The sequence below is a fragment of the Solanum tuberosum genome, unplaced genomic scaffold, assembly GCF_000226075.1.
Source record: "Solanum tuberosum cultivar DM 1-3 516 R44 unplaced genomic scaffold, SolTub_3.0 scf00147, whole genome shotgun sequence".
NCBI classification, from domain to species: Eukaryota; Viridiplantae; Streptophyta; class Magnoliopsida; order Solanales; family Solanaceae; genus Solanum; species Solanum tuberosum.
Window position 1 is genome coordinate 829,496 of NW_006239070.1, and position 12,666 is coordinate 842,161.

At 29.5% G+C, this 12,666-nt stretch overlaps 2 protein-coding genes across 2 annotated transcripts in view; both read left to right on the forward strand.

The window, feature by feature from the left end:
• LOC102582982 (uncharacterized) overlaps positions 1–1,560 on the forward strand; it is a 3,639-nt gene extending 2,079 nt beyond the window's left edge. The window contains exon 2 of the mRNA XM_006352181.2: positions 719–1,560. Coding sequence (XP_006352243.1) covers positions 719–969 — 251 coding nt within the window. The 3' untranslated portion in view covers positions 970–1,560. The remainder of the gene's footprint in view (positions 1–718) is intronic.
• Positions 1,561–4,744: 3,184 nt separating this feature from the next.
• Positions 4,745–9,919, forward strand: LOC102583313 (uncharacterized). Its single transcript, XM_015310822.1, has 3 exons — positions 4,745–4,808; positions 9,463–9,702; positions 9,814–9,919. Exons 1-3 carry the CDS (start codon positions 4,745–4,747, stop codon positions 9,912–9,914), a joined length of 405 nt encoding a protein of 134 aa, XP_015166308.1. The 3' UTR covers positions 9,915–9,919.
• The last annotated feature ends 2,747 nt before the right edge of the window (positions 9,920–12,666 follow it).

Consider the following 12,666-nt stretch of genomic DNA (forward strand, 5'->3'; position numbering starts at 1 on the left):
AAATATTTTACATTTTATTTTATAAAAGAAATATTATTTTTTGGATAATAATTTTTTAATTTTTAATTTTAACTAATACTAATAATTTTTTTAATTTTTGTCAATGTTGAATGTTTTGTCCATGTGGAGTGTGATGTGACAATTTTTTAAAATAAAAGAGAAAATGTATTACACACACCATGATGTGAGTGATATAAAAGAGAGATGTGTGTTTCTCAAACAGAAAAATGATAGTTTAGGTATGAAACTCACACTCTCAATAGTTTAGGTATGAAACTCAAAAATAAGAGATAGTTTAGGTGTGTGTTTTACACTTATCTCAAAAAAATGATAGTTTAGGTATGAAACTCACACTCTCAACATCTAACTTTTACCGTTGCCTATGTAGTTACAGGAATATTATGGCATTTTTAAGACTAGAAGTTTTAAAATTTAGTTTTTCTTTTTCTTTCTTGTACTTGTGTCCAGTCAAAAATCAATGTATACAATGACTTTATTGCATTTCCTCAAATAATATAATTGTTGTTCAGATTCTTCAAAAATATTGTTAAACTTGTATTGATTTCTCTAAAAATACCCTATTTATAAAGAGTTCGACACACATTCATTGATAATTTCAAAAGTCCAGACAACATACCATATATTATACAAACAATATCTCTTTAAGGAAAGTTATTTTTGCGCCTCAAAAGTTTCATTTTCTATTTCATATATATAGGTGTTTGGAGAGTGAAGTTAATCATCAATCCCCAACAACTAGAGGAAATTTTTTCAGAGGAAGGGAATACTGAGGCCTTAATTGAACAAATGAGAATAGCTGCAAATACAAGTTCAATTGCAAAGCATACAAGAAGTACTTCTTGTGGAGTAAATTGGAAATCAACTCTTCCTAGTGTATATAAATTGCCCAATGAAAAGCAAAATAAAATACTTGCATTGGATAAATCTTCCACTAGCAGCCCTAGATGATGACGTGGGCCCACGTGACACGAATTCGAATTAATCAAAAAATAATTTTCGAGTATATATCGAGATGATGAGAAGTGGAGTAGCGAAAAAAATGGACCGTCGTGGTATGTACAAGGATCTTTTACTATGTTGTTAACATGATTTATGAGCCTTCGATGATGGTTTGGATCCCACGTGCCTCGAATTTGAATAAGTCAGACAATGAATTTCAAGTATATATCGAGATGAAGAGAAGTGGAGTAGCGAAAAAATGGTTCGTTGTAGAAGGTAGATTAGATTTGACTACGTATAAAATTACTAAAGTATTTTGATCTCATTATAGTGGATTGACACAACAATAGCGCCAACGTGATTTTCACCATCCACTATATATAATTTTAACGTTATACATATATTGTAATTTTCCGGCCCTCTAACTCCGTCCCTATTTGCAAGCCCTAGAAAAATGATCAGCCCTGATCTAATGAGGGGAAAATTGTCATCTTAGATATTTTCATTTCTATGTATATAGGAATTTAAGTGGCATATGTTATGCCGCTTTGTATGAATCATGATGTATATTATTTGCTATTAGAGAGTGAATTGTATTTAGCTTGATCTCTTATTTTCATATAAATTGTCTAAATCTCTTTTTAATTAATCATTTGAAATTTGAAATTTGAAATTTACCTACAATCTATATAAATAGCTAAATTTGCTAAGTAGTTATATATTTATTTAATCATCTGATATTTGAAATTCGCCGACAATCTATATAAATGGCTAAATTAGATAGGTAGTTGTATATAATATAGGCAAAAGGGTAAAAAAATTCCCTTAAACTATGTGAAAGGAACAAAATTGTTTTACTTTAAAAATATATGTAAAAGGAAAATGACTGAGTTTTTGAAAAATCGATTAAACTTATAGTTTAAGAGAAATCGAATTTCCAAAAGAACAGAGTCGCCACTTAATTTTTAGTAAAAAATCAAGAAAAATATAAGGTTTTTCAAAAGATTCAAACAGATAAAATCAATTGAAAATGAAAGGGTTCGAAGTTCAATGTACATTCCGAGAAGGTGTTAGGCCCTCAGAATGCCCGCTAACTCGCGGTTGACCGACGATTTGACGTAAAATGATTTGACTAATTTTGGGAAATTTAACATAGGAATATTTAAACAAATTACAATTTTTAATTAATTTTGGAAAAATAATTAGATAAACGACACATTTCTTTTTTAGAGAAAAGAATTCAAATGACACATTTGGCTTGTAGTACATGCGATTGGAATTTTAATAAAACTAGATTAGTTAAAATTTATTTGATAATAATTTGAACCAATTAAAACATAAGACCATTTTAAATCAATTGATAAAAAGAGAACACACACAATTTTATTTTATTGTAGTCCATTTGAGTTTTTAAGATAATAATTTGAACCAATTAAAGCATGAGATCATTTTAAATCAATTGATAAAAAGAGAACACACACAATTTTATTTTATTTTAGTTCATTTGAGAAAAGTGTTAACTTAAAACCATTTAAATAAGCAAAATGATTAAAGGAAGAGGCATTCAAAACATGTCCTTTTAAAAACAAAAGATTTAATTAAAATGAAACATGGCCAATATATTTGATTAGTAAGATAGAACAAAAATAAACATAAGAATGTATTAAAGGTAAGCCAATGTAAAGAAATTAACTTATCGCTTGGGGAATTTAATTAGGTTAGTTAACAATTTAAAAGTTAGAGTCAGCACGCAATAAACAATAAATAATCATAATTAAATAATTAAAGAGTAGGGAGAAATTGAATTTGGGCCTCCTTTTGGGCCAAATTCGCTGAAATTTGGGGGCTTAGGCTCAATCCCGTTTTTATATACACTGGTTGTATATCAGTGTATATCGTATGAATCCAGCCCATTTTTTTTGTATATAAGGCTGTATACCAAATGTATACAACCTAATTCAACTTCCAGAACACCTGTTTCGATTTTTTGGACCTGTATATCACCGTTTTTTTCCGTGTATACCATGTATACAAAAATCTGTATACCAGTGTATACCAGCAGGTATGCAGCCCCTTAAGAGATTTCAAAAAAAAAATCTGTGCATCTGTTCATCAGCTCTGTACTTCAGCTTCCAAAAAAAAACAAAATCCGAACAGGGATGGGGGTCGACTCGAGAGGAAACCAACTCGGAGAAATGCGGAAGTTTAGTCCAATATGGACTCGGATGGGTTCACAACAAAGAAAGAGAACAAATTAGTATATGAAAGATTTACTGCACAAAACATTTAATAAGATAAATGAAGCAACTAACTATAGCTACTATATTGAGAATATGTAACAACAAATGACAAAAGCACAGGCAGCAAACATTTTCCAAACTTACCAACCTTAAGTCCTTCCTATAACTAAAAATGAACATGCTATTTTAAGAACACAAGACATAAAAATAGAAGAAAAAAAAATGATTTAGTACTTTAAACAGAGAAGGGATAAGTTCCAAAATCTCACAGATTGATTGCTCAAGACTTTGAAGTATATACGAAATCAAGGCAAACAGGCAAGGGCATCAAGGTTCGAACAGGCGCGGTATCGAATTGAAAACAGCCCATAAAAGATCAAATTTAAATCTTATAAATAAGACACTAGCTATTATCATTAATTCATCCTTCTTATAATTTTAGGGGAGAGGGGGCAAATGATTTTAAAAAAAAAGTCCGGGGATCATACCATAAACACATGAAGAATAATAATCAACCTATGAACCAACATCATATAAATGAAGCTCTACTTATTGTCTATGAATACCAACATTCAAACGAATACAACTTTGAAACACACCATAATCTGAAATTTCAACTTAAACGAGAAGAAAGTTGACTCATGATGAAACATAGAGACATAAATCAAAAATAAAAAATAAAAAATAAAAATAAATAAATAAATAAAAATCTAGGCATGTAACTAGAAACGACATCCCGTCTTAACCGAAAAAAAGCAACGTTACACAACCAATAAAGAATTAATCGACAACTAACTTTACATTAAAGAAACGATTTAGCATTCATTAGGCAGAGATAAGTGTCAAAATTATCATTCTGAAATTTCAATTTCAACATTACTCTTGTTAAGAACATGAACGAAATCACAGAGGAAATTAAGAGCTAAAACAAATAGCGAAGAGGGGTTTACCTCTTTTCGGGCAGCGATTTGAGACTAGACGAGCAATGAGAACCGCGACTTTACCACCAACTCCGGGACTCAAACAGCGGCAAAGAAATATGGGCAAGAATATCCCAATAGTTCCCTCGAGTTCCAAGGAACTCGTGACGGAGTAGTGAACGTCAACGAGGAGAAAAGGAAATGCAAAGACCCTGAACGAGTTGATTTCCTCCCTTTAGAGTATTATCAAACTACCTCCACTCAAGTTGCTTTCTATATTTTCGCTCAAAATTTCGACTCCAAAAAAAAATCCCCCAGAACTTGTAGAAGAACAAGGTATTTATAGTAGAGAATTAGGGTTCGAATTTTTTGGGGGGAAAGGGATAAAACTCGAATTCAAAAGGCCAAATTTGAAATTCAAAACTTCAAATTTCTTTCACCAATTAAGGAGAGACACCTTTTATTGCAATTTTCGTCCCATTCCGAAAGAGGAAAGGGGAGAAAATCGTGCTTCTTTCTCTGCTGTACCAGTTCTGGGTTTCTTGAGCTGCTGGAGAAGAAGAATGATGTGGGGTCGGTTTTGGGTTATTTGTTGTATGTATTGTTGGGTTGGATCTCTTTAGAATGGAATTTGGGCTGGGAATTGGAATGGGAATGTGGGCTGCTGCTAAGGTAAGAATAATGGGCTGTTGATCTTGGGAGTAAGGCCCAAGTTTGGTCTCAAGAAAAGAATTGGGTGCAAGGTGGGAAATGGGTTAAAATTGTAATGAAATGGCTAGGTTTTAAATTGAGGACTTGGCCAAAAGAATTGCAATTATAACCGATTAGGATTACGAATTTAACCAAATCAGATTTACTTGGAGAATGTGGCTAAAAATATAAATAAATAAGATAAATTTAATGTTAATTAATTAACGAGCTTCTTATTCTTAACGAAATAAAATAATTAACTTGATAATAATATAATTAAACTCAAAATTGTAAACTATTAGATAACTAAACAAACTAACCAAATATCTAATTAAACAAAATCTTTTTGAGACGATCTTCCAATATTTATAAAATACACTAATTATGTACATAATTATATAAAAGACATATTATTCTTTAAGAATTATAACAAGTGACAAACTTTTTTGAAATAACTCGCAAATTATTCTATTATATTTTTTTTCAAAATTTCTAAAATTAATTACTTTAAATCATTTGAAAATTAAGAAGCTCGAAATTAATTATTATCGGGGAAGGTCAAAATTAGGTGTCAACAAAAATTGCCCTCCGTTTATAGTTTGGCTCAAAAATGTTCTTGCCGTCAATATTTTAGTTCAAAAATGTTCTTGCAGTCAATACTTTGGTTCAGAAATGCCCCTATAGTTACTAAATGAGGCAAAAATGCCATTTTCCAAATACATATTTTTTTTCCCCCTTTTTAAACACATCTTCTTCATAATTAAAATATTATTAAAAAATCATGTTCTTGTTTTCTTTCTTTTAAAATCACTTTAACAAATAAAAAATGTAAGAAATATTTTTTTTCTTCTTAAATCTCATTTTATCAATTTAAAAATAGAATAACTTCATATACCCTTTCGACAGATAATATATGTCATATATATATAAGATCATAGTATACATCCATCATTGATTTATATTTATATACCGATAAAAAAAAATATTATAATTTTTTTATTAAAATAAGAAATATTTTCATTTTTTATGTTATTTTTTGAATTGAAGTAAAATAAACATTTGATAATTTTAAAAAAATATTATTAGAAAAAAATGTGTTGAAAATAAAATAAACAATATATTTATTTGTAAAATGAGTATTTTTTACCCATTAAATAACATATAAGGGCATTTTTGGACCAAAGTATTGATGGTAAGGGCATTTTTGGATCAAACTACAAACGAAGGACATTTTTGGACCAAACTACAAACGAAGGGCATTTTTGTTCCTTTCGCATAGTTGGACATTTTTTGCCCTTTTCCCTATAATATATAGTCTTTCCTTCACTATTCAATTTACTCTCACCTAGGCTATAACAATATTAATACTAGTAATAGTCCAATTTATGATTATCATGATTCTTATCTGAATAGTAATAACACTTGGGAATCTAGATTCCTGGTCTTTAAGTTGGCTGGTGAATTATACATCACATGAGGTAACTTTCAACTATGGTAACCAAACTTTACCTATTACTCCCTCTGTCGCATATTAGATGGATATTTTATTAAAAATATATATTTTATTTTACTTAATCACTTATTAAATCAGAATAATATTAATTAAATTTTCTTATTTTTCCCTTATAATTAATATGACCTTTGAAAGTTTAAACAAAATTTTAAAATTTAAGATTTTTTTTTTCAACAGACTAATTAATATAAACAAAGGGTAAAATAGTAAAGTTAATCAATCTATTAATGATTTCTTAATTATCATGTAAAATAGAAAATGTCCTTCTAATATGGGACGGAGAAAGTATAATAATAAAGCCACAAAACTTAATTTTTTGTCAAGTTAAACAATTGAAATATGTGTGGATTGTTCGAGAAATAAATATAAATAATTGTAATTTATAACGTATTATTCGATATCTCAAACTTCAAGAAGTAACTAATTTTGACTTATATTCGCACTATCATTTTCTATAAACACAATATAATCAACAAAAGATGTTCAATGAATAATTTTTCGATGAAAATTATTCAATTAATCGCCTTTTCGCACCAACCGCCATCCCCACCCAAAAAAAAAGGTTGTTAATCAATTTAATAGGTACTATATGTCGTGCTTGTAAAGAATACATTCAGATTTGAAGTTTTATGCAAAGATGATAGGGCTTTATTGAGGTTATGAATTATAAAAGTATTAAATGAACGACGTACAAATGGATGCCTAATTTTTGGTTCTCATTTTACTTTTTTCCATTTTATTGCTTTTATTCCAAATTCAAGGTATTCATGCAAATTGCAATTCTTTTAATTTTCTTGTCTTGTATAGCTTTATGGAAAGGGAAAAGGGTTAATATACTTGTTAACTTTGTTATTTAGAGTTGATATATATCTCGTTATAAAAATGATTCATATATATTATATACACTTACTATTTCACAAATAGCTCACATATAATGGAAGTGAAAATAAATAAATTTTAAATTATTATTTAAAAAGATCCATGTAAGAATATATTTGATCCTTCTGACACCTATTTTATTTTCTTTGACTTCTTTGATTTAACGGCTAATTTGGATTTATTATTTTGATGATCAAAATTATTTTTTCACTAATTTCTTATAAAATTTATTATAGATACCAAAAATTTATTTTACAAATATAAAAACTAAATTAAAATATAGCCGTAAAAAATAGTTTTAAAATTACAATATAGCACAAAATATATTAACTTTAATTTTTTTTTCTTACTTTTTCCATTGACACTTCTTTCTTTTTATTTCTCAATTTTCTACACTTAAGATGAAAGAAAAAAAAATACGAATAAGAAACTCAAATAATTATAATTAAAGAAGTCAAAAATAATTTGTGTGAAAAAGATCATACACCCCTTCGTGACTTTTTAAAAATTAAAAATCCAAAAAACAAATTCAAAATTATTTTTTCACCTCCTTTAGATGAAAAGGATATATGTGAGCCGTTTTTTGGAACGATCTTCTATAATGATAGGGATATATGTCACCACTTTTATAACGATAAATGTAGGATTTAATTTGTTGTTGCGATACTAAACTTTCATAAGGACCTATTACCTCCCTAGACTATTTAATACCGTATTTTAAACATATATATTTGCCCACGTGGACATAAAAAATAATGCAAAATTATAAATTGTAATGTGTCCACGTGAGCACATATATACCTTTAAAATACACTATTAAATAGTTCAGTGTTGCGATACTAAACTTTCATGAGGACCTATTACCTCCCTAGACTATTTAATACTGTATTTTTACCGCCCTGAACTATTTAATAGTGTATTTTAAAGGTATATATGTGCTCACGTGGACACATTACAATTTATAATTTTGCATTATTTTTTATGTCCATGTGGGCAAATATAAATGTTTAAAATACGGTATTAAATAGTCTAGGGAGGTAATAGGTCCTCATGAAAATTTAGTATCGCAACAGCAAATCCGACCAAAGTTGGGGTATTTTTGAAAACCTTATCCCTATATATAACAATGAAACTTCTCTAGAAAACTGACGTAATACTTTATTTAATTTTTGTAAATTAACTCCTTAAATACAGTTAACTATTTTTAAATTGACCTTCTCTTTACATCGTCAAGTTAACACTTTTACCTATTATAGTAACTAAATTATCTTATTTTTAAAGTTACTTGTACAATAGAAATAGTAGAAAAATCTTAGTAGTACTAATATTTAAGGCACATATACAACATTATCCTTAAATTCAATTTGTCAAAAAAGTTTGGGTGGTTTCAATTTTCCACACTATGAAAGTCATTATAAGGCTAGCTAATAAAATGTGTTACTATCAATTTCTCTAGTTTCAAAGTCAAAAGCAGACTTTCTAGATATTTTCAAAAGATACACTAAAGATAAATCTCATCAGTGATACATTTGAGAAGGGGGTGTATATATACTATTTTTATTTCTATTTTGAAAAAGTTTAAGTTGTTTTCTATAGATTATTGACTTATGATATTTTCAAAAAAATAGAAAAACATAAATTCCAAAAAGAGGACATGTGTAAGTAGTTTTTAGATTATTTTCGATGATCCTTCGGCTCATTATATTTTCAAATGATGATTTTTATATGTTTGAGATGTTAATATAGGAGTGTTACTTTTCATATATATATATATATATATATAGAATGAGAGATAAAGAGATTCATGATTATAAATGAATCGATTTTTTTTATTTTCACCAAAAATTAGGAATAGATGGACTTTCTATAAGACTCATTTTATTAGCATGATTTAACTACGTCAGCGACTTTAGCGGCTTGTCCAGTTGCTCAAGATTCTACATTATTTTATTTTCTCATGTTAAGAAAGTACCGTGATCAAATTGGATGACTTTTTACTTTTTTTCATCACGTGGAATAAAATTAATTCCTATTATATTATATATATATTACCCTTATTTAGAAATGGGACTTCAAAAGGACCAACACCGCATCTTTTCATTGTACTAAAGGTAGTACTAATTGTACACCAACTAGGACGAACACTGCAGCTAAGTATTGTACACAAAGTAATATGAGTTGTACTAGAAATGTGTACCTATTTCATTGGCTATTGAGTACTTTTATCTTTTGTGGGCCTATTTGTTTAGCACGTGTATAGGCTTCTTTTTCCCTGCCAACGACGAGAATACCGAAGGCTTTCAAAGTTCTTTCTACTCTGCAATCTCTCTTCTTCCTGCTAAGCTTCCCTTTTTCTCTTCTCCGGCTTTCTGTCCTATTTTCCTCTTTCACTTTGGTTTCTTGGTCTCTTATTTTTTTTCTTTGCTTTCACATCATCTTCCTCCACGAATTTTGGTTAAACTTTGTTACACTACCATAACACTGGGATCTACTGGACGCCGTAAGCTTTGGTTTTTTTTTTGGGGATTTTGGGTTCTGTTTGTTTGATTTTATGTTCGATTGTTTTGATATTGCTTTCAGTTTTTGCTGCTTTGTTGGTATGTGGTTGTAGGTATGTTGCATGGACAAAATTCCTATGTTGAATCCAGTTCTTCATCTCCTATGCACAAGACTGTAGACCCATCTCAATTTGGCAGTGACGAATCCAATTAAAAGAGGTACAACGAAAATAAATATTTTATCACATATTAGCAAAGACCTCTCAACTGGTATACTGTAAATTTCTTCCTGTTTCCCCTTTTTCCATTTTGAGAAGTTCCAAACTTAGAGCATTTACTTTAATTCGGAGCAGCTTTCAAAATCTTTTGTATTTGCGCTTCTCTGCTTTCAATTTTCAAAATTTTATTATGGTTTTTGTTTAACATGTGTGTGGCGTGCAAATATGCTATTTTGATTATTAGTTTTGATTCTAAAAGCTTGCTTTATTATTTAGTAGCTAATTTTTAGAAGTTGATGTTTTATGACAAGAATTTCTTCTTATACGCATGTTATACAAATTTTTATGCGTTTTTCATTGCCTAATTGCATCATGTTAAAGGAGAAATTCATATGTCTATGTACTTGTTTTGACTTTCAAAATTGTAATATTTTTCACTGCTCATAAATGCACAGTCCAATGTTTATTTTGAATTATAGTTTCTTTTTGGATATTCTATTGACTTGTTTATTAAGTTCATAATTGTCATACTGATAGGCCAATAGTTTTTGATAATATAGTTGAAAGAACAAAATAATACTATTGTTTTCCTTACTGGTTCTTCCCTTTTATTAATCTTCTTCCTTCAATGTATCTTCCCCTTTGCTGCATTTACAAAATACTCTTGGTTCTGGATTCTAGAGAGTAGTATAATTTCTCTGTTCTTATATTTTATTAGAGATGAAATATCCATTTAAATTTCGAGCACCAAGTTCTGAAATTTTAATTGATCCTGGAGTTCTACGTCATACGTGAAAGTGGAAATTTGAAACGACATCATGACACACCTCCATAGAATGAAGAAGGTATCATCGAATAAGTAAAGGTGAAGTTTTTTTGTTGTGACTCATTGATAAAAGTTCTGAAATTTTACTATTCTCCATTCCTATTGTTGTGTCAGATGAAGGAACATGACATGTTTTGCAATAAGCTTATTACACTTCCATGAATACTTCGAGATTTGTTAACTAAATGAGATACTATTGTTTCATATATGTATATTTATGAAAATAGAGCAATGCACCTGTTGTTTCAATTGTTCTTTGGTGATTTCTTGAAACAGAAAAAATGAACGAAAAACCTGTTGGTATTATAGGATTTCTGTCGACTTTATTGGAACTTGCTTCCTCTTTTTGTGGTGTTACAAGTTGAAAAACAATGTTGATGCGCTCCTGAACTTGAAAACACGAAGGAACAACAACTTGCACATACAAATATGCTATGTCGTACTAGATATGCACAAATATCACCAGAAAGAAACCAACTATTTCTATCGCAACAGAAAGCTAAAACAGCTGAATAAAAAAAAAGGGCGACTCTTGCAGAATTCAAATAATACACTGTCCTCATCACAAGTTCAGGGTCATGACGAATATCAAAGTGCGCTTCCAACTTCTGATCCTTCGTTAACTAGAGACAACGGTCAGAAAAGTTAAATTTCCATATAATGTTGCTTCTGTGTATATATAGGTATACCTGCATACATAAATTGATTTACTATCGTTTACATTACTTTATCTTCCACCATTTCGGAGGACATGCTTCCGCAACTACACAAACAACTACTTGTGCCTCTATGTTTAAAGTAGGTGAATGGGGAAGGAATTGGAAAATTCCGAATAGAAAAAACTCAGTTGGATATGGTAGGTACTTTACATGTTATATGGTGATATTGAGTAAATATCAGTTCTCTTCTTTCACACATAATTACCCCAGCTAATGTAAGGATTTTGTATGATTTGTTAAATTCTTTCAGACATAATTACAATCTAGCTAATGTAAGAATGTAGTTATTTTTTTATCATCCCAAATGTCATTCAGTTGGATGTCGTGTGAATTTTATTTCACTAGGAATATAATTTTTATTTACCTAGAGAGGTTTCAAATATATTGCTTCACTACTTTTTTTTTTAAAAAAAAGCATGTTGTTTCAGTGTTAATTATAGAATCCAACACAAAGCTCTCTAAACTACTAACTAAATCATGTCTTCTTTTGAAGTAAATTTGTCAGCCTAAGAATAATATCGTATGTTAGCCTCAATTGAAGGGGAAATGACTAATTCTTCTAAACATTTTAAAAGACTAAGCTATTTACCTTGATTATAACTATTGTTTTGTAAAGATATACCCCTGCATATGGAAAATGGGGTCGCAATTCTCAAAGTAAAATTGAAATTGGCTTCACGACAAAACTCAAAAAGATCTTGGTAATTTACAGTCTGCTGTGAAGAAGAAAACATACAACTATTTTGTAAGCTTTCTTTATTCATGATTATTGTTTATCCCTAAGTTTATTTCAATTTAAGACAATATTAGCCATTCATTGAGTCATCAAACTTTGTTATGAAATTTGGAGCTTTATGGATCATCGTCCTCTAAGTTTCACTTTTCTTTTTTTTTCTCCTAAATTCCACGTCCAACTTCTTAAGGAGCTCAAGAGGAATTCTATTATTGTCACTATTGGTCAGGTTGGTGTATTCTAGGCTTTTGAGGAAAGTTCCCTTGTGCCCATGCAGTTAGCTTGACAGAAACATAGCTACATATGTAATGTTCAAGTTTCAAGACGACTATCCTAAGGTTTCAGGTTTTATCAGGTTTGATTACTAAAATAGCTCAAAGTGAGAGTATATAACTTTCAAGTCTATTTTTTTTTACTGCTGATGCCTTTTTTTTGGTCTCCAATAAACCATCCGTGAGGATATCAATAGT